Source organism: Erpetoichthys calabaricus, chromosome 17 (assembly GCF_900747795.2).
Source record: "Erpetoichthys calabaricus chromosome 17, fErpCal1.3, whole genome shotgun sequence".
Lineage (NCBI taxonomy): Eukaryota > Metazoa > Chordata > Cladistia > Polypteriformes > Polypteridae > Erpetoichthys > Erpetoichthys calabaricus.
Window position 1 is genome coordinate 32,487,981 of NC_041410.2, and position 20,917 is coordinate 32,508,897.

At 37.4% G+C, this 20,917-nt stretch overlaps 1 protein-coding gene across 3 annotated transcripts in view; it reads right to left on the reverse strand.

Annotated features, from left to right (window-relative positions):
- Nucleotides 1-20,917, reverse strand: part of LOC114668158 (probable ATP-dependent RNA helicase ddx6) — an 81,273-nt gene that overhangs the window by 6,400 nt on the left and 53,956 nt on the right. For all 3 annotated transcript variants that reach the window (XM_028823794.2, XM_028823795.2, XM_051920597.1), the window contains 9 exons: nucleotides 16,409-16,538; nucleotides 10,164-10,310; nucleotides 9,988-10,082; nucleotides 9,125-9,247; nucleotides 7,882-8,010; nucleotides 7,313-7,429; nucleotides 7,138-7,201; nucleotides 6,472-6,573; nucleotides 2,144-2,342 (listed from right to left, as the gene is read on the reverse strand). In XM_028823794.2, coding sequence (XP_028679627.1) covers nucleotides 2,146-2,342; nucleotides 6,472-6,573; nucleotides 7,138-7,201; nucleotides 7,313-7,429; nucleotides 7,882-8,010; nucleotides 9,125-9,247; nucleotides 9,988-10,082; nucleotides 10,164-10,310; nucleotides 16,409-16,538 — 1,104 coding nt within the window. In that variant the 3' untranslated portion in view covers nucleotides 2,144-2,145. The remainder of the gene's footprint in view (nucleotides 1-2,143; nucleotides 2,343-6,471; nucleotides 6,574-7,137; nucleotides 7,202-7,312; nucleotides 7,430-7,881; nucleotides 8,011-9,124; nucleotides 9,248-9,987; nucleotides 10,083-10,163; nucleotides 10,311-16,408; nucleotides 16,539-20,917) is intronic.

The following is a 20,917-nucleotide window of genomic DNA, read 5'->3' on the forward strand; positions in this document are numbered from 1 at the left end:
AATTGCAACTACTGTCCACTGATTCTCTCCATCTAATTTGGCAGGGGTGGAGCAAATTTACATTGAAGAATGGGCAAAAATTTAAAAAAAAAAGTATGTGAAACCCATACAGATATACAAAAGAAAACATACTGCTGTAACTGCTGCTAAAGGAATACATGCAAAGATTTAATTGCATGAATACTTTTGTAAATGAGAAATTGACTAATTCTGGAGAAGCAAATGTTCTTGAATAAAAAAGATTATTATTCCATTCATAAAGGTGTTGAATGCATTGTGTTTGTGAAATTAGAAAATATTTTAACACATTAAAAATGTTGAATTGAAACAGGACAAAAATGTGCAAAAATTCTAGTGAGTACGTTTAGAAGGAACTATCACTAAAGAAACTACAGCAGGTAGAAAACTGTACAAAGCCAATAAAAAAAAAACTTAAACCAGTTAAATTGTTTGATGTACTCCATGGAAGGTTTATCAAGCTGGGAGCACAGAGCGGAATTCTGGAGCTGAAATAACGATATCATGTACCTGGTAGCTTACTATTCATGAAGCACTAATCAAGCCAAGCAGTTATTGAAAACCAAAGGGTGGAAAAAAATCTTTCCCTAGTATAATATTTCATTACAGCAGTGGCATGTGTAATATCTTGACTTAGAAAGTAAACTTAAGTTTTTATTTTCACCTTGGGTTACAAACTGCTTATTTACTAATATCACCAATTGTTAAGAATGCTGAGTAGTCATCATTTTAGACACAGTTGTATTCATGTAATGATAACTAGGTTTTTGGTAATAATTGTTAATTTATGATATATAGATATACAATGACTGAGCAAATTATTAGGAACACCTGTTCATCAATGCAATTATCTAAACACATGGCAGCAGCACAATGCATAAAATCATGCAGACAGAGGTCAAGGAATTTCAGTTAATGTTCACCTCAAACACCAAAATGGGGAAAAAATGTGATCTCAGTAATTTCAACTGTGGCGTGATTATTGGTGCCGGACAGACTGATTTAAGTATTTCTGTAACTGCCGCTCTCATGAGACTTTTACACACAAGTAAGTCTTAGACTTCACTTAGAATGGTACAAAAAGTGAACATCCAGTCGGCAGCATTTCTGTGACCAGAAATCCCTCGTTGATGAGAGAAGTCAGAGACATTTGGCCAGACTGGTTAGAGCTTATAGAAATGCTATGATAACTCCCGATAACCATTCTGTACAACTGTGGTGAACAGAAAAGCATCTCAGAACATACACTGCGTTGAACACTGAGATGGGTGGTAAGCTACAGCAACAAAAAAAGACCCCTTAAGGTTCCACTCCTGTCAGTCAAGAATACAAACCTGAGGCTGCAATGGGCACAGGCTTAAAAAAACTGAACAGCTTAAAACTGGGAAAACATAGCCTGGTCTGATGAATCTTGATTTCTGCTGAGGTACACATATTGCAGATCAGAATTAAGCGCCAACAACAAGAATCCATGCACTCAGCTTGTTTTATATCAACAATCTAGGTTGGTGGTAGTGTAATCATGGGGAATGTTTTCACAACACAGTTTGGGCCTCTTAACACCAATCAATCATCGCTTGAATACCATGGCCTATTTGAGTCCTGCTGCTGTCCATGTGCATTCTTTTATGGCTACAATTTTAGCCATCTTCTTACAGTTACATCCAGCAAGATTAATGCATTATGTCACAAAGCAAAAGTCGTCTCAAGCTGATTTCATGAATATTACGAGTTCAGTGTTCTACAGAGGCTTTCCCAGTGACCTGATCTAATCTAATAGAAAAAAACATTTGAGATGTGGTAGAACAGGAGATTCTTAGCATGAATATGCAGCTGACAAATCTGCAGAAATTGCGGGATGCAATTATGTCAACATGGATGAGAATGTCAAAGGAATGGCTCCAACATCTTGTAGAATCCATGACAAAGAACTTATGGTGTTTTCAGAACAAAAGGAACCCCTACTAGCATCAGTATAGCGTTCCTAATAACTTGTTCAGCAAGTGTATGCTGCTAATTGATACATCTTTTAAAGAACCGATTTCTCATTTAAGATGGTCTGTTGGAATTTACATTGATTTAAATTGATATAAAGGAAAAACTTGCTTAAATAAGGAGACATTACTATTACTGTTGTTCATCAGATCGCCCTCCTTCATCCTGGCTGTTCACCTCAGAGTGGTACTCTGCTACATATAAACTCTTATCAATGGTGCTTGGAATAGGTTTAATCTCAGTAACAAGTTGGTCCTCTATACTCTTCAGGTTGAAGCGATCTTCTGATGTGATCAAGTTGATTGCAAGGCCCAAGTGACCAAAGCGACCTAAATTAAAAATAAAGAAATCCAGAATTAAAATGAATTAGAAATATTTAGATATATAGAAGAATATGCCTTTGTTGAGCTTTGATGATTTGGGGAGGTGGGGGTGTGAGGATTTGGATTTGTATACTTTTTATCAAGTATACAGATATCAAAATGCAATAGATTCAAGACGGTCATTTAGACTTCCATTCTGGATTTCAAACAATATATGAAACTATACTCTTCAAAATGTACACATTTATGCCTGCTCTGTACTAGTGTTAACAAACACTTCATGATGCCAGCCAACCTTAAAAAACAAGTAGACATAAGAAACTTTGCTGTGAATCATTTTTTAGAAGAAATAAAAAAAAGTCTGCAAATTTCCAAAGATCAAAAGCTGAAATATGCTTTAGTAAGTGTACTGTTCCCAAACATCAATCAATTAATTCCACTGCCACTTTGTCCCTGGACAATCTGTTTCACCAGCTGAAGTGGAATATTTCTGGGAACTGTGGGCCAACTGTAGACCCCATAAGCAAGATGCAGCAGATCACCACTCTTTATTGCTGACACAGAATTTCTTGGTACAGGGGTTGTGTTGAAATTGAGCCACATTTATTGCTTTGAAAAGTAGACAAATGCTAAATCTTGCTCTAGCCTAATTATTACGAATAGGTCTCAAGTTAATTCTTTTTGACTAGTGGTCTCTTAATTTCCACCCATCTATACAGTCCACTTTAAAGCGGTGCTCTTGAAGTGCAGGTAACTTACAAAATACAAGACAAATCTTGATAAATTGTTTTATGAGGTTTGGGCCACCACAAAATGCCAGAACAACTTCACAATGGTTTAGCATAGATTCAACACATTTTTCAAACTAACTAAACTGAATACTTACTACATTCTGAGGAACTCTATCCTTTGCATCAATCCACCATAACTAAAATATCAATCTCAGATGCAATTTTCATAAGGTCTCAATGTTGACTCAGGTGATTGGGATGGCTATGCTATATAGTTTGCAATGTTGGTATACTATTCAAAAGATGTACTAATCAATTGTGTATGTTGGACAGGACACTTTATACATCTGTGCGAACAGTATATTGTCATTTAGCCTGCACTCAAAGAACTTTAGTTGACTTATACCATTACAAGGAAATGTACTCAATGTTAAAACATCTACCAGAATTCTATGGGAAACACCTAAACCTATATTTGCTTTGCTATGTGCTGCACATATACTCCTCTAAATCCAAAAAATACGGTGAAGTAATCTGAAGGAACATGTCTTCCACTGCTAAATATATCACTTAGTGCTGGGCGGTATACCGGTTCATACCGAAAACCGTTTTTTATTTTTTTTATGATTTTTCTTATACCGCAACACCGGTTTAAATTGCCTAAACGACATTCGGAACGTGGCGCAGCGGGAAACTGTTCAAGTGGGGACCTTTTCACTGCTACACCGCTAAACACAGATTTGTTGCACTAGGGCTCTTTTTTACTGCTACACCACCAAATAGTGGGCGGTAGCATAGGAATGCTGCGCGGTGAAAATGGACAGAGAGCCTGGAGATACTTTAGTTTTAAAAGGTCAGATGTGTAAATACTGTTTCTATACTACTGGATAATACTGCAAGCCAAGTTGTACTTGTTTTATTTGTTTTCAATACAGTGTAATGTACCTGGGTACTGTGTAATAGTGTGACGACATGTTTTCAAACCCCGTCATAGGTTATATAGCACATTAAATGGTTTGTGTTAAGTGATTCTTAAACTGACTTCTTCTTGCACTAAGAAGAGGTGCCGGCAGCGATCGCCGCACAGAATACATTCACTTCATGATCTTCCTTCTCTCTGAACATTTAGAATGCTAAAATAAATACTTAAAATAATTTTCATGGTGAAATGCATTAAAGCATGCATTAATCATATGTGGGCACGGCGGCGTGCCTGCCTTGTATTTGCATGTTTTTCTGGTGGGTTTACTCGGCGCTTCAGTTTCCTTTCAAAGTCATGTAGGATGTGGGGTTTTGTTGTGCTATATTGACCCTGCTAGTGTATGTTTTGCTTGTATTCATCCTTCGATGGGCGCAACTCTGAATGGATGGCATAATTAAACATGTATAACGAAGATATTTTTAAAGTTCTGAACACTCCGCGGGCTAAGTTTATAACTAGTTTTAATTTCAAAAAGACGTTTATCGTGTGGTGATTGGATATGTGGTGAAAGAAAGGACGGATAGGAACTGGGGTTTTAGTACGTCAGATAGAGACAGAACACGTGCAATAAAGAAAGCCCGCTCAGAAGAACATGCATTGAATTCTGTGTTCGTGTCTCCGACCACCAGATCACAAACCCCACATTTACACAACATTGAAGTTAAACCTGTGCGATACCCATTCATACATCCAGTTTTTTGGAGCCTCGTCACACCTGCCATAAAGTTCTCTACACTGAACATACACCTGGGGACCCCTTACTGCGAGGAAGCAGCACTACCGCCTCACTAACGTGCATGTTTAATACCTGCTTTAATGCATTTCATCATGAAAATGATATCAAGTATTTATCTTAGCATTCTAAATTTTCAGAAAGCAGGAATATCATGAAGTGAATGGATTCTGTAAGGTGATCGCTGTCTTCTCTTAGTGCGGAGGAAGTCAGTTTAAGAAGCGTATTGATTAACAACTGGGTCGGGGAACGCAATACAAAGCATTTAATGTGCTGCATTAACTTATGACGGTGTTTGACAAAATCTAGTAAATTAAACATTGATTTTAGGAAGAAGTTTAGTTTACGACATTCTACTTTAATTATGAAGTAAACTATGAGAATAAAGTGGAAATGTCGACTTTAATCTCAACATAAACGACGAGAATAAAGTGGAAATGTTGACTTTATTCTCGACAGTTTTTTTTTTCTTCCCTGTGTCCGTATTATTTTTTTCTTCACCGTGGCCCTAATACGATTCTGTAGGGCTATGCCACAAATAGCATTATAAATGCAAGTTGCAGGTATATTATTTATGCATATAGCTTAGCTTGAAGCAAGGTCCATATTAATGCAGTTTGCCTAAATGATGGTTCAGTTGGTAAAGATGTCATCACCAAGTTGCACTTGTTTTATTTTATTTTAATTTGGTGAATACTGTGTAATGCACCTGGGCTTGAAGTCTTGAAGTAATAGTGCAACTATCAGTAATAATACTATTATTTATTTTATTGTTATTATTTATTAGTTTAAATATTATGCAGTTTAATGATGATAAAGTTGTTTAAAAAGTCACTTTAACGTGTCAGTGGACAGAGATTGTTAACATTAACAGAAAATGTAGTTGGTTTACAAAAAATATTTACTATTTATTCCTTTTCTAAGACATATTCAGTGCAATACAACTTTTGACAAGCACTTCTGGATATTTTACTAAGTCTAAAATGCCTCTTTGTATGGTTGAAAATATGTTGTCAAAATTAGTTTGTTTTTACAAAATTTGTTCAATAAAAAGGTTCTATATTTTGACTGGATCTGTCATGCAATGTGATACCTTCTCCATTAGTGCCACCTCCTTGAAAACTATCACTTTATGGGGCAATGCAAACCTGTATTAATACTTGTGTGCACATTAAAATGTTTTTTTGTACAATGTACAATACTCTTGACAGTGGAATAGGTTATTCTTAGCCAGTAATTCCAGTGGAAAATGTGGTTAACATCCACTCATGCGTGGGGAAAAAAATACCGTTGAATACCGTGAAACCGGGATAATTTAGAAAAATACCGTGATATAGAATTTTGGTCATACCGCCCACCCCTAATATCACTACATTTGTTCCATGCACCACATTACCCAGAAATCACACATTTTTCAAAGTAACAAGTGTTTCTTTTTTCCTTCAAATCCCAATTCTAGCATTCCTCTCTGTGAAATTCTCTATGCACTATTCTCAATAACCCCAGTTCATAGATTACTGCTGTCAAATAATTCAGAGTTGGTGGGCTATTTTTCTTCAATCTGAATCTTCTGAAATTAATGAAAGTTCATCATGGTCACAGAATTTTCGCTTTCATCCTCAGTTGTCCCTGCTAATGATGTGGATGCACTCCATATTATTCAAAGATACAAAAATTGTTTTCACTTACCAGATCTACCAATGCGGTGAAGATAGGTTTCGGCATTCTTTGGAAAATCAAAGTTAATGACTACATTCACTGCCTGTATATCAATACCTCTTGTGAAAAGATCTATAATACATAGAAAAGGTAAAAGTAAAACTGAGTCAAGTTATAGATATTTCATTATTGCAAAATAGTAAAAACTGACAGTGACTGCTTAAATCAAAATGCAAAAAAATAATTGATATTTCTCTCTTTTCTTCCTCCCACATCAGAACAATTTTGCTTGGATTTGCAGTTTTAAAGTGCTAATGTAAGTGGGTGTGTACATCCAACAGACTGTGACAGATTGGTGCCTTGTAGCAAAATTTCAGGCCTAACCTCACTTCAATATAAGCTTGACTAACATTTAAAAGTACTGTATATATCACCTGTATTGACATGAAGAAAACTAGTTCCACAACATAGATATGATCAATTGATATTTACATTTAGATACTCTTATGTATTGGATGGGCTTAAGATTAAAAAATCATAGTAAATAGGCCATTAACAATCCAATAATAGTGTAACTCTCAATTTACAAGTATACTATTATCATTTATATCATTACTGTTTGCAAAATGACTAGTCATTTCTTTCATTTTACCTAAATACCTTCAATCAACCAACTGATCTGAAAATTGCTCTTACCAGTGCAAACAAGATTACGACACAGTCCATTTCTAAAGTCATGGAAAACCCTATTTCGATACTCCTGTAATATAAGGATGGAGATTGTCAGATAAACCTCTAAACTGTGTAAACGCTGGTGAGAAAATTAAATAGAAGAGCACGCAGTTGCTACATTCCTGCTGAAACAACATACCTGCATCATCTTCGCATGAATATAGAAACAAGAATAACCAAGTTGGGTAATTTTTTTTGCCAGGAGCTCCACCCTCTGCGTGGAGTTACAAAATATTATTGACTGATTTATCTGCAACTGTTAAAGCAGAAAAAAAAAGTACATGCGAGATGCACATTTAGTATGCAAAATAAAATGGAAAAGTACATTTTAATTTCAAAGTGTTGCACCATCTCTGGTATATAAACAACAAGAAATATGCAATTTCATTTAAACACATTATACAATTACTATAACCCAGGACATTCGTGTTTAACACATTTTATTATTCTAAATCTAGCCATCACTTAAAAGGAAGAAAACATAAAAAAATTGAAAAGTAAAAAGCAGACACAATCACTATTTTCTAAGATTATGCTTATTAAATATGACTTGCACCTCTTACGCAAAGGCAAATGAAAATGGAAATTTACCATGCAATTTGATGGACACAGTGAACCCTATGATTTGAGCAGATGTTACATTTCTGGTTACTATGTTTGTGCTCAAATGTTCAGTTTACTGGGAAACATTAAAAAAGCATTACTTACTCTGGAAAACAAAGTGTTGAGGCAATGAACCTTTTGCCTCTCTGTGACATAAGCATAGAACTGTGTGATGCCCTTTAGAGTCAATTCATCCATAAGGTTAATCTCATAAGGTTTCTGCAGATATTTGCTCTGAAACAAACCAGATGTAAGCTTGTTGCATCTTATTATGAATGTAAGAAGACTAATAACCACCTTTTCAAGATCAACTCAACAGTAATAGGCTCAATAATATATTAGTTCCTGATTTACAAGTCTAAAACTATTAATTCTGACAGCAAAATATGATAAGAAAATAAACTAAACAAACTGGCTTTTCATTTAGGACTGCTTCCTGCGTTATACATAATGCTGCCAGGATCAGTTCCTTGCACTGCAAAAATGAACCAGACAAAGCAGGTATGGGTAATTAACTGACAGCTAAAGACTCCCTCCTTTTAAAAAACACTTCACAGAAAATAAATTAGAGTTGCAAAAAATATTTTGCACCATATATTGCATGCAAAATTCATAAAAGACAGAAGTAGTTTTTAAAGAAGAGGTTATCAAATAGATAACAGGATTCAAGAGATAAATATTTTTATAAGTCGGTACAAGAATGACCATAAAACCTAATGTAGATTGTAAGATTCATGGTGAAAAAAACTTCTCATATGTAATGTGTCCTGTATAAAGGTTTTCTCACATGAATGGAGAACTTAAGGCATGTTGCTCCAGAAACTATGCTTTTTAGCATTAATTATGCAGGTCCTGTTAATTAGTCCATGTTTTTCCCCCACACCTGCTGCAAGACTCCTATTTGAAGTGACTTGGTTGTCACAGAACAAGCTAACTTTAGAACAACAGTTACTCATCTAACAGTTCAGACAGTGATCTTGGTGCATGCACCGCAGGTGGAGGAGACATGTTTGCCCCTGGGGAAAAAGCTACAACTCTTGTTGTATTATGTTCACTTGATAGGCATCAACACATTCACAACTGAAGAGAAATACATCTAGTCAATACAGGCAGTGTGCTGCAGTTTATACAGGATTCACATAGTATGTTACACTTTGAACATGCAGTTTCACATCAAATGCAAAACCTAAAATTGTAATTCTTGTAGCCTAAAGTTTGCTTCTCTCTTTAAAATTCTTGACCCCAATATTTTGGTGTGCTCCAAATACCCCACCCCCCGTAGATTTGTAAAATTAAACCACAACCTGAAAGGAAAAATCAGAAACAAAACGTTACAAATGGTTCTCACCATAAATTTCTGTACACTTATAGGGAATGTAGCAGAGTACAGTAGGATCTGCCGATTCTTAGGAAGGTAACTAATAATCTCCTCAATAAGCACCACAAAGTCCAAAGAAAGTAGTTTGTCAGCCTACAAATAAAAAAAAAAAAATATGAAGCCTCACAACATCAAGTTTTCAGACTGGGAGCATAATCATTATTTCACAAAAGAGAAACAAGCTCATGATCATATCAAAGTATACAAGTAGATTCTTTGGTAACCTATAGGCATAATTTGTGTATTAACATCCGCTTTACCACCATAGTCCAGTACAGTCATGTTACTAATGCAATATTTCAACAAACACTGGAAATGTTTCGTTTTTACAAACATTTTTTGCATTTAACTCTTGTATTCTACATAATGAAGAACATATTAACTTTATTTAATGTGTCTGTACAATGTTTACAGAAAGGTTCACTGAATTTCTTAAGAAGTTTCCAGAGTACATTCTTGTGATAAATGGTACAATGATGACTACTATCTTTTCTGAAGGCTTTATCACTGAAATATTTGTCAAAATGTTATACTTATCATGGCACACTAAAAATGCTTTACTTACATGTAATAGTCAATTAAAGCCTTTCCTTTATGTGAAGTATAATTCAAACTTTAACTCTTTAGTTTCTACAAAATACTTCATAAGCTAAAGAAATATCAGAACTTAAGTCAGCTACTAATTACATTTTGATATTCACAATTTACCTGAAACTGATTAACATTCATTGAATTCAAGAAAAACATAGGTTTTAGACAATAAAACATGAGTCATAACTACTATTTTATCTAGCTGCAACACTGAAAATATAAATGAAGAATGATTATATTACCTCATCCATGACCATCATCTGGACTCTGTCAACTTTTGCCACACCTTTTTTAATTAGGTCAAGAATTCTTCCTGGTGTAGCAATTACAACATGAACTGTAAAAAGAAAATAAATAAATAAATAAAGGTGCCCTATGTGCCGCTAGATTTTAAGAAAGTTTTGGAATCAGGACTAACCAGTTTCATCTAATCGCATTATATCATCACGTAAATTGGTCCCTCCAGTGGTTGCCATCACTTTAACACCTCCCATGTGCTTGCTAATCTGGATGCATATCTGGCTAACTTGCAAAGCCAGCTCTCTGGTCGGCACCATTACAATGGCTGCAGAAACATAAGCTTGGAAAGTTAACTAAATAATATGCTCAACTCAAAAGCAGCAAAACCATGCAAACAAATTTTCACTCAAACCTTTAAAATTAAAATATTCTTAGTCATGAATCCATTCAACTGTATTCCACCTCACTTGTGCCCTTTAATCAAAACTTTATATAAAATAAGATTAAAAAATATTTATTACAAACAAATCTTTGTATTTTTCATACTTTAAACTCATCAGATAAAATGAGATTTGAAAGAATGCATCATTTAACTCTAATGATTTACAGTCATCCCTCGCCTATCGCGGGGGTTACGTTCCAGAGCCCCCCGCGATAGGTGAAAATCCGCGAAGTAGCGACCTATATTTATTTTATTATTTATACACATTTTAAGGCTTTATAAACCCTTCCCACACACTTATAAACCTTTGTCACTCTCTTGTTAACCTTTCCCACACTCTTATAAACACTTCCTATGCTCTTAAACACTTTCTGCATTCTTAAACACCGCAGACCAACACTGCACACTGCACGCAGCGATCAGTCATCGATGTGTCTGCACTCGCTTTGTGAAGGGGGGCAGCTGAACTCAGGTTGAGCAGAAATGGACTTTGTGCTGCTTCTGCCAAAATGCCTGCTTGTCGCTCTGCGCGTTCGGAAGGAGGAGGAGAAGGAGTGGGGGTGTGTGAGGGCTGAACGCACGTTCGCTCAAACCCCCCCTCCCCGGAGGCGCAGTAGGCTCCTGCCACTTCGCATTGTCAAGGGGGTGGGGAGCTGAATGAACGCTAAGGAGAAGTGGACTTTGTGCTGGCTTTGTGCTGCTTGTCGCTCTGCGTGTCAATAATTTAAAAGCCTGTACATCACCTATTTTCCTGCCTCACTGTCTTGTCTTGCGTGAAGTTAAAATGTTTTATAATAGTGAGATGTTACTCATATCCTTAGCCCGACATCCACATATATGTGTTAACAAAGTGTGTTTTATAAGTTTACATGTGTTTAAAGTATGTGGGATGGGTATTTTAAGGCTTAAACTATAAAAATGCTTATTTATATGGTCTTTCTATATCGCGGATTTTCTCCTGTTGCTGATGGGTCTGGAACATAACTTCCGCGATAGGCGGGCAATCACTTGTATTTAAAAACCCGCAAAGTCGTGAATCCGCGAAAAGTGAACCGCGAAGTAGCGAGGGATTACTGTACTAAATATTTATTAAGTTGACACTAATTTCAGCGATTGTGCAAACACATGGCAAGAAATTTTGGTACTCCTAAGCAGTACTAGAAAAAGATAGAAGGCAAAATTGTTGATTTTCCTAGTTGTAATTTTGTAAAAAAAAAAAAAAAAATACCATTTTGACATTTTTTTGAAAGCTAAATGCATTATCAAAAACCAACAAGTCAAAAAATGCCACAGCATTCAGGCGCATTAGGAAACTTAATCAACTATTTTTAAAGTTAGAACATTTTAAATTTTTGTTTAACTACTTTAAAAAGTGATCAAAAATGTAATAACAAAAATGTTTGTAACAGTGAGTCATATTAAAAAAACAACAGTGATAATAGAATGTAGGGCTCTGCACTTAAATTTTCACATGAGCACTTGTGCCACCAAGTTAAACAAAAGGACATAGAAAATTTGTATTGACATTCATACAGAATTAAAAAATAAATCTGGCAAAATGTCATTACTACAGAAGAAATAACAAAAGGCATTAGACAGAAGCTACTTTGTGGTTTAATATTTTCAGGGCTTTTTACAAGTTACACAAAAGAGCAATACTATGAATTGTTTAAAAAAAAATCTGAAAAACAAAATACTAAATTTGGTAAAGGTATCTAATTCTTTGTCTATTAACTATGTTCAATGTGAATTAACGGAAAACTAGGAGAGCTCAAATGTGTTACAATATCTTCATTAAAACTTGTCTAATTCAGTTCATTTTATTTTCCCTCGATATTGCAAGATTAAAAGCACAACTGAAACTACAAATTTCAATGGGATGCTACAAACTGCTTCAAAGCATCTGCCGTTCTCATTACAAAAGGTCAAACAATCATTTAATTGCTTACTCTGTGTATACAATCACGGAAAACACTTCAGGAAAACTAGGAAATCTAAAATGTTTTGTAACAATAGCAGCTCATCTGAAAACAAAATAAAACGGATAAAATGCAGCACCTTTCTACGTGTCATTTCAGTTTATTTTATTTAAATGTTTTTGCTGCCATTGCTTACAACACAATAAGGGGTGGTCATTAGACATCAAAAAACGGCACACATAGGTGACACTGTATCTTTCAACATTTAGCCTTCGCCAGCTACACATTACACAAAAATACATCCTTCCTCAGAATTTTCAATTACTGTAATCTGGAAAGCTGCGTATGTTAAATTTTTACCTACTATTAAAATGCAGCAGTGCATGGAGCTAACTATATAATACTGCTTATAAATCAAATGTATTACCAACAGTAAATCACATTTTAATAAATACTAAGATTTCATGTTTCAATGTAGAAGCAGTATCAACATGTACAGGTGCTGGTCATAAAATTAGAATATCGTGACAAAGTTGATTTATTTCAGTAATTCCATTCAAAAAGTGAAACTTGTATATCAGATTCATTCATTACACACTGATGTTTAATCAAATGTTTATTTCTTTTAATGTTGATGATTATAACTGACAACTGATGAAAGTCCCAAATTCAGTATCTCGGAAAATTAGAATATTGTGAAAAGGTTCAATATTGAAGACACCCGGTGCCACACTCTAATCAGCTAATTAACTCAAAACACCTGCAAAAGCCTTTAAATGGTCTCTCAGTCTAGTTCTGTAGGCTACACAATCATGGGGAAGACTGCTGACTTGACAGTTGTCCAAAAGACGACCATTGACACCTTGCACAAGGAGGGCAAGACACAAAAGGTCATTGCTAAAGAGGCTGGCTGTTCACAGAGCTCTGTGTCCAAGCACATTGAGAGGTGAAGGGAAGGACAAGATGTGGTAGAAAAAAGTGTACAAGCAATAGGGATAACCGCACCCTGGAGAGGATTGTGAAACAAAACCCATTCAAAAATGTGGGGGAGATTCACAAAGAGTGGACTGCAGCTGGAGTCAGTGCTTCAAGAACCACCACGCACAGACGTATGCAAGACATGGGTTTCAGCTGTCGCATTCCTTGAGTCAAGATACTCTTGAACAAGAGACAGCGTCAGAAGCGTCTCGCCTTTGGACTGCTGCTGAGTGGTCCAAAGTTATGTTCTTCTGATGAAAGTAAATTTTGCATTTCCTTTGGAAATCAAGGTCCCAGAGTCTGAAGGAAGAGAGGAGAGGCACAGAATCCACGTTACGTGAGGTCAAGTGTAAAGTTTCCACAGTCAGTGATGGTTTGGGGTGCCATGTTATCTGCTGGTGTTGGTCCATTGTGTTTTCTGAGGTCCAAGGTCAACGCAGGAAGTTTTAGAGCACTTCATGCTTCCTGCTGCTGACGAACTTAATGGAGATGCAGATTTCATTTTCCAACAGGACCTGGCACCTGCACACAGTGGCAAAGCTACTAGTACCTGGTTTAAGGACCATGGTATCCCTGTTCTTGATTGGCCAGCAAACTCGCCTGACCTTAACCCCATAGAAAATTTATGGGGTATTGTGAAGAGGAAGATGCAATACGCCAGACCCAACAATTCAGAAGAGCTGAAGGCCACTATCAGAGCAACATGAGCTCTCATAACACCTGAGCAGTGCCACAGACTGATCGACTCCATGCCACGCCGCATTGCTGCAGTAATCCAGGCCAAAGGAGCCCCAACTAAATATTGAGTGCTGTACATGCTCATACTTTTCATGTTCATACCTTTCACTTGGCCAACATTTCTAAAAATCCTTTTTTTGCAATGGTCTTAATTGATATTCTAATTTTCTGAGATGCTGAATTTGGGACTTTCATTAGTTGTCAGTTATAATCATCAACATTAAAAGAAATAAACATTTGAAATACATCAGTCTGTGTGCAATAAATGAATCTAATATACAAGTTTCACTTTTTGAATGGAATTACTGAAATAAATCAACTTTGTCATAATATTCTAATTTTATGACCAGCACCTGTATGTTTTCACATTTACGTCCATGCCAGTCAATTACCAGTAGGGGTATACCACATTAGCAAAAAAAAATCATACCTCTGTATTTTCTGGGACTTTGACAATAACAATAAAGAGACATTATTTTGCATCCTTTAAAAATATTTTTGTAAAAGTCTTATTGACATAGCTTGGTCTTGTTAAAAGGATATTAGCTGTAGCTTAATGGAAGCAGTTCAGGAAAGCAGGTCTTGTTTATTTATTTAAAATTGAAGTAACACAAAAGCATTAAAATCACAAGTCACAGTATTACTGAGATTAAACAGTGCAAGTATGAGTAAACCATTTCAAAGTAGCCTACAGGATTTACACAGAAAATTGCACAAAAAACAACAAATAATGAGAGCATTTTAAACTGACACTTTTAATAATGTAAACAATATGAATCTAAAGGGAATAAAATACTAATCATAATTAAAATACAGGGCATGAACATTACAGTTTGAATAAACAAACTGCTCTGCTGTAAGGTGAATTGTGCAGCATACAAGCAATAACAAAAATCTAACATATAGTACACTATAGTGTAAAAGTACAACATTCTGTCAAATACTGAACAGGAAAAAAACTATAGCATTTGTAAATAAGTTCTGTCATATATTGCACACAGATACAAAAAAAACCCTATAACATTTTAAACAAATTACTAACTAAATTCAGTCCAATACAGATACCAGAAAAAAATAAAACTGTAAAATTCTAACGAGGAAACTTCAATGAGTGTGAAACACTAGTCTGTCTACGGCATATGGCTTCATGCTGTATAATTTCCTCCGGTGCTGAAAGCCCTCTCAGAAGGGCTACATGAAGCAGGGATGCACAGATGCAGAATGATTCTGCTGAAGTTTGCTCAGTGTACCTTGGGTGATTTATACCTATCATGGACAGCTGACTTCTGAAGCTTTTTGTATTCTTCATATGTGTGGTTGTTAGTTTGCAGAAAGTGAAACAAGTTAGCTGTCAAGCTGTCTTTTAATGGCAACCAATTTTCAAAATAGTTTGCAGATTGACATCTTTTGAGCAACATCAGTCTTTTCAAAGCAAAACCACCTACAGGAGAGTGAGGATGAACGTCTTGCAATTAAATCTAATGATGTAGATTCCGAGGCTGTTTTATTCACTGGCACTGACTGCTCACTCATTTTTAGGCAGTTCTGCTACCTTGTGGTCCGCTTGTGGTGACCTTACACGCCTATGCACTGTGCACGGGCAGTAGTCCATCTGGTTAGGTTACATGACATAATGAATGTGTGGACTCTCAAGGCGTATTTTTGATTGTTTTTTTTGCAAAATGAGTCACATACTCATTTTCAGCTTGCCCATGATTAAAACAACAATTAAGATACTATTGTAGACGATACATATCTCACACTCTTAATTACCAGTTCATTGATCATCCACTTAAGGCACATCACCACTGTACATTGTCTTAAAAATATGTGATAATTTTCTGAATTATAAGCTCATCTAAAATGCCTTGCTCTTTTACAAAGTACAGGGAACCACATTTAAAAGTTCATATCTAACCAAACAGAAGGGTTGCAAGACCAGACTCGTTAAATCTACAAAACTGCTGATCATGGCTGAACAGCAAAAAAAATTCCATCTTTATGTGCTCTACAGAATTGGTTACTTTTAATAAAATTACCTTGTAAATTTATACTGTGCTTTTTACTCAAAGTATTGTTTAAAGGTACAAATTAAATCATTAATGACGAATCCAATTGAAATACAAATCATGAGAAAACAACAGAGAGAGAAAGGTTTGGGAGCATGAGCTGACAGCGTGCTGCCGTACCCACCATACAAACCACCGCCTGGATTGGGACCCAAGTGCAGCGGGTGACACCTCAGCACCACAATTGAACAGTGGGAGATTGAATAATAAAACCTGCAATTATTGTGCCTTTAATTAACACTTTAAATGCAAAAGATATTGCGGTGAGACTCCCTACCTTGAATACAGTCCTTCTTAAGATCAAGACGCTCCAGTAGTGGGATGAGGTAGGCACCACTTTTACCAGTGCCATTTTTGGCTCTGGCAAGAATATCTCTTCCAGAAAGTGCAATCGGAATACTCTCCTCCTAAAATGACATAGGAAAAACAAATAAAATATCTGTCTCTCAGAGCATTTCAGAGAGTAAAGTGATAAACACAGATACTGCATTAGAAAAGAATCTGAATAAAATATTCTTAAATATAATTCAAAATTATATTTACAATTAATTATTAACAATTATTTTTTTACTTAACCCATTCTTAAACAAAATAATAGTATTCATTTAGCGGAGGCTTCACCTGATAGTTTTATGCATCTCCAAAAATAATGTACTTTGAATATTACCAAACCCTTTACATAATACTACATTCTATGAGGATTGAATGTGAGTAAGGAAAGTTAAGCTAAATGTAAGTAAACTATTAATTTACAATCAACCCGGTCCTTATTCAACATTCTTTGTCAAGTTTAGCAAACCTTAATCCATTAGTGATGATGAAATATTAATCTTATTGGGTGACTTTAATATCAGGAATGTGGAATCGGTAGATAAATCCTTTGACTCCGACTCCTTAGTTTCTGGCACTTCTGACTCAGACTCTCCGACTCCAACTCCTCTGCATTTAATATGCTAATGTATTTTCCATGTTGATTGAAGGAAGTCAACATACACGTCATTTAACCACAGAACTACTGTCTAGGAAGCCGACTCTCTACCGTATTGGCCAGTTTAAACGAAAGACAAGAACCCCTGAACACACATCAGGCCACAGCACACACCTACACCATTACACTTGTTTACACTCAAATGAATTTGTTAAACACATTATATCTCTCTATTATAAAAAAAAAAAAAAAATTGGCAGGGAGACGAGACGTGATCTTCTTGGAAGACGATTTGACGTCCCACCAGACAAGGCAGTGAGACAGAAGGACAGCTGCTGTGCAGGCTTTTAAATGATCGACACACAGCGCGACAAGCAGAACACACACCTCGGCAGCGGGAGAACAAAGCCAGCAGCTGATCTGTCTGCATTTCCTTAGCGTGCGCTCGGCTCCCCCCCTTCACAACGTGAGCAAGAGGAGACATGAAGAGGCAGGAGCGTAGTGCATCTCTGGCGGGGTGCAGCGAAGCGAATGAGACCTGATCATCTTAGAGAGACACTTTGATGACACGCGAGACTAGACATTACAACCTTAGGAAGCAAAACCCGTGAGACAGTGACTTTTGCATGTCATGCACTACTTACAAACAATTTAAAACAAGTTCACAGACATCTAACCTAGCTAGCAGTTATTGGAATGCTTTTGGCAGACACACTTCATGTGCTCCCAGCTCTTAAAACAATGACAAGCGACAAGCAGAACACACAGTTTGCCATCAGCAGCTGCAGCAAGCCAGCACATAATCCAAGCGCATCTGCTTAGCGTGCGTTCAGCCCTCCCCCCACCTTCACAATGCGAGCGGCAGAGACGTGAAGTGGCAAAAAGACAGCTGCTGTACAGGCTTTTAACACTAGAATTACCAGAGCCTACAAAAAAACTCGTAGATCCAGCCCACCTTAAATCCATTCGCACCTCTCCCTTAGCGTCTTTTGTCCGGTAAATGTGCCGATTAAGACAAGCAGCCTGCTATTCCATCCCCCACCGCCGCAGAACGTGCACAAACTTCTCCCAGCTCATGCCTTGATTCATAATCTGGGAGTAAAGTGCTGGAGTTTTAGAGTGGAAATAATAGATCGTTATTTGGAACACATGCATTCCATGTGTGTTTCATTTCTACAATAATCTGTGTAAACACATTGTTAACCCTTCGTTACTCGGGTTTCGTGAACTCATAAGTGCTTGGCTGGGGTGTATTGCACCCCACTGTTATTTATGGAGAAATGATAGTAAGAAATTTTTTAAATGCAATTTAATTAATCTTTACTAGGACATGTAGCATTCTTTGGCTTTTCATGTTTACAAAAATCACCGTCTAAAATTTCCTTTTCAATAATTACAGGTGGGAATAATAATAAAAAAGTTTCATGTCTCTATACCGTATGCATTCATTCTGTCTGTTTCAAAAGTAGTCACAGTTCACAACTTCATGGGAAGTTCCACTATTCCTGTGTTTGTTGGGAACTTGTGGTGCACTGATTGCAGGTTGGAACCAAATCCATCCATCCATCCATCCATTTTCTAACCCGCTGAATCCGAACACAGGGTCACGGGGGTCTGCTGGAGCCAATCCCAGCAAACACAGGGCACAAGGCAGGAAACAATCCCGGGCAGGGTGCCAACCCACCGCAGGACACACACAAACACACCCACACACCAAGCACACACTAGGGCCAATTTAGAATTGCCAATCCACCTAACCTGAAATGTTCCATGCATATGTATCTACTGCAGGAATGGCACTGAAATCTTGTTTTTCTGTCTTTACTCCTTGGACATTTCTCACACCTTGCCTGTTTTGGTTTCTTTGCTGGTGGTGGGTTCACAGCAGAACTTTCTCAGAACTTTGCATTCCCTTTGACTCCGGGCGATTCCTTTATAATGTTATGAGCTCTGGTGCAAACTTGCTTTCGAGGTGGTGTCTTATACCATTTGGAGGATTGGTCTTTTCCTACATAGTAGCTTTCCTGCTATGTTTCATCATCGTCATCTTCATCAGCATCTTCAGAAGAGTCTGTATCATGTTCACTGTGGCTGATGTGTTCTGGTTCTAAGTCTGAATTTGACTCTGGTTCTAATTCGGAATCACTCTGTTTACTCGGTTCAGATTCACTTTCAACCTCCTCCAAAAGTCTGACAAGCCTATCATGGGATTCCTCATAACTCATCTGTAAATGGTGGAATTTCGTCATAAGCAAATAAGCTATAAACAGAACCCAGCAACAAAAGCTTACCATACAAATGTCATTCGCCAAGGCTCGGGTGGGGTGTGAAATACCAACGATACTCTGCGGGATTACTCTGGTGGGGTGCTAAACACCCAGAACGACGTAATACGACGTTATCAGCTCAAGGGTCCACCTCAGACTGACGCACGCTCTTGCATGTGCAATACGTTAGTCAACTTGCAGCTACTCAAGGTATCAAAGCTCCACATTGCGCCATCTATGAGAAATACACATAACTTTGGCAACTGGAGTGTGCAACACCCCACCCGAGTAATGAAGGGTTAAAACAAATGTTTTTTCATATTTTAGTAGTAAATGACAAACTGTTGGCATAAACTATATAATGTGTGAAGCCTGAAGTCCAAAGATCAAATAAACACTTTCACAAAAGGTTCAAGGACGATACAACAGCTTCCGTGGCGTAGCGGTAAGATTTGCTGACTTGTAATGAAGAGTCCCCGGTTCGATCCCGACTGCCTCCTATATTTGCGTTTTCAGTAGTGAGCTGCTCTTATTGATAGATAGATACTTTATTAATCCCAAGGGGAAATTCACATACTCCAGCAGCAGCATACTGATAAAAAACAATAAATTAGAGTGATAGAAAAATGCAGGTACAACAGACAATAACGTTGTACTGTATAATGTTAACGTTTACCCCCTTTACTGAACAGTCACATAGTGTGGGATGTAAAACTGTCCAGCTCCATGCCTACAATAGAGCCTGCCTTCCTCACCAGTTTGTCCAGGCGTGAGGCGTCCCTCTTCTTTATGCTGCCTCCCCAGCACACCACCGTGTAGAAGAGGGCACTCGCCACAACTGTCTGATAGAACATCTGCAGCATCTTATTGCAGATGTTGAAGGACGCCAGCCTTCTAAGGAAGTATAGTTGGCTCGGTTCTCTCTTGCACAGAGCAGCAGAATTGGCAGTCCAGTCCAATTTATCATCCAGCTGCACTCCCAGGTATTTATAGGTCTGTACCCTCTGCACACAGTCACCTCTGATAATCACAGGGACTGGGAGGGGCCTGGGCCTCCTAAAATCCACCACCAGCTCCTTGGTTTTGCTGGTATTCAGGTGTAAGTGGTTTGAGTCACACCATTTAACAAAGTCCTTGATCAGGTTCCTATACACCTCCTCCTGCCTACTCCTGATGCAGCCCCATGACAGCAGTGTCGTCAGTGAACTTTTGCACGTGGCAGGACTCCGAGTTGTATTGGAAGTCCGATGTATATAGGCTGAACAGGACTGGAGAAAGTACAGTCCCCTGTGGCACTCCTGTGTTGCTGACCACAATGTCTGACCTGCAGTTCCCGAGACGCACATACCGAGGTCTGTCTGTAAGATAGTTCACAATCCATGCCACCAGGTATGAATCTACTCCCATCAGACCTGCAGTTCCCGAGACGTACATACTGAGATATGTCTGTAAGATTTTGAACTATGCATGCCACCAGGTATGAATCTACTCCCATCTCTGTCAACTTGTCCCTAAGGAGCACAGGTTGGATGGTGTTGAAGGCGCTAGAGAAGTCCAGAAACATAATTCTTACAGCACCACTGCCTCTGTC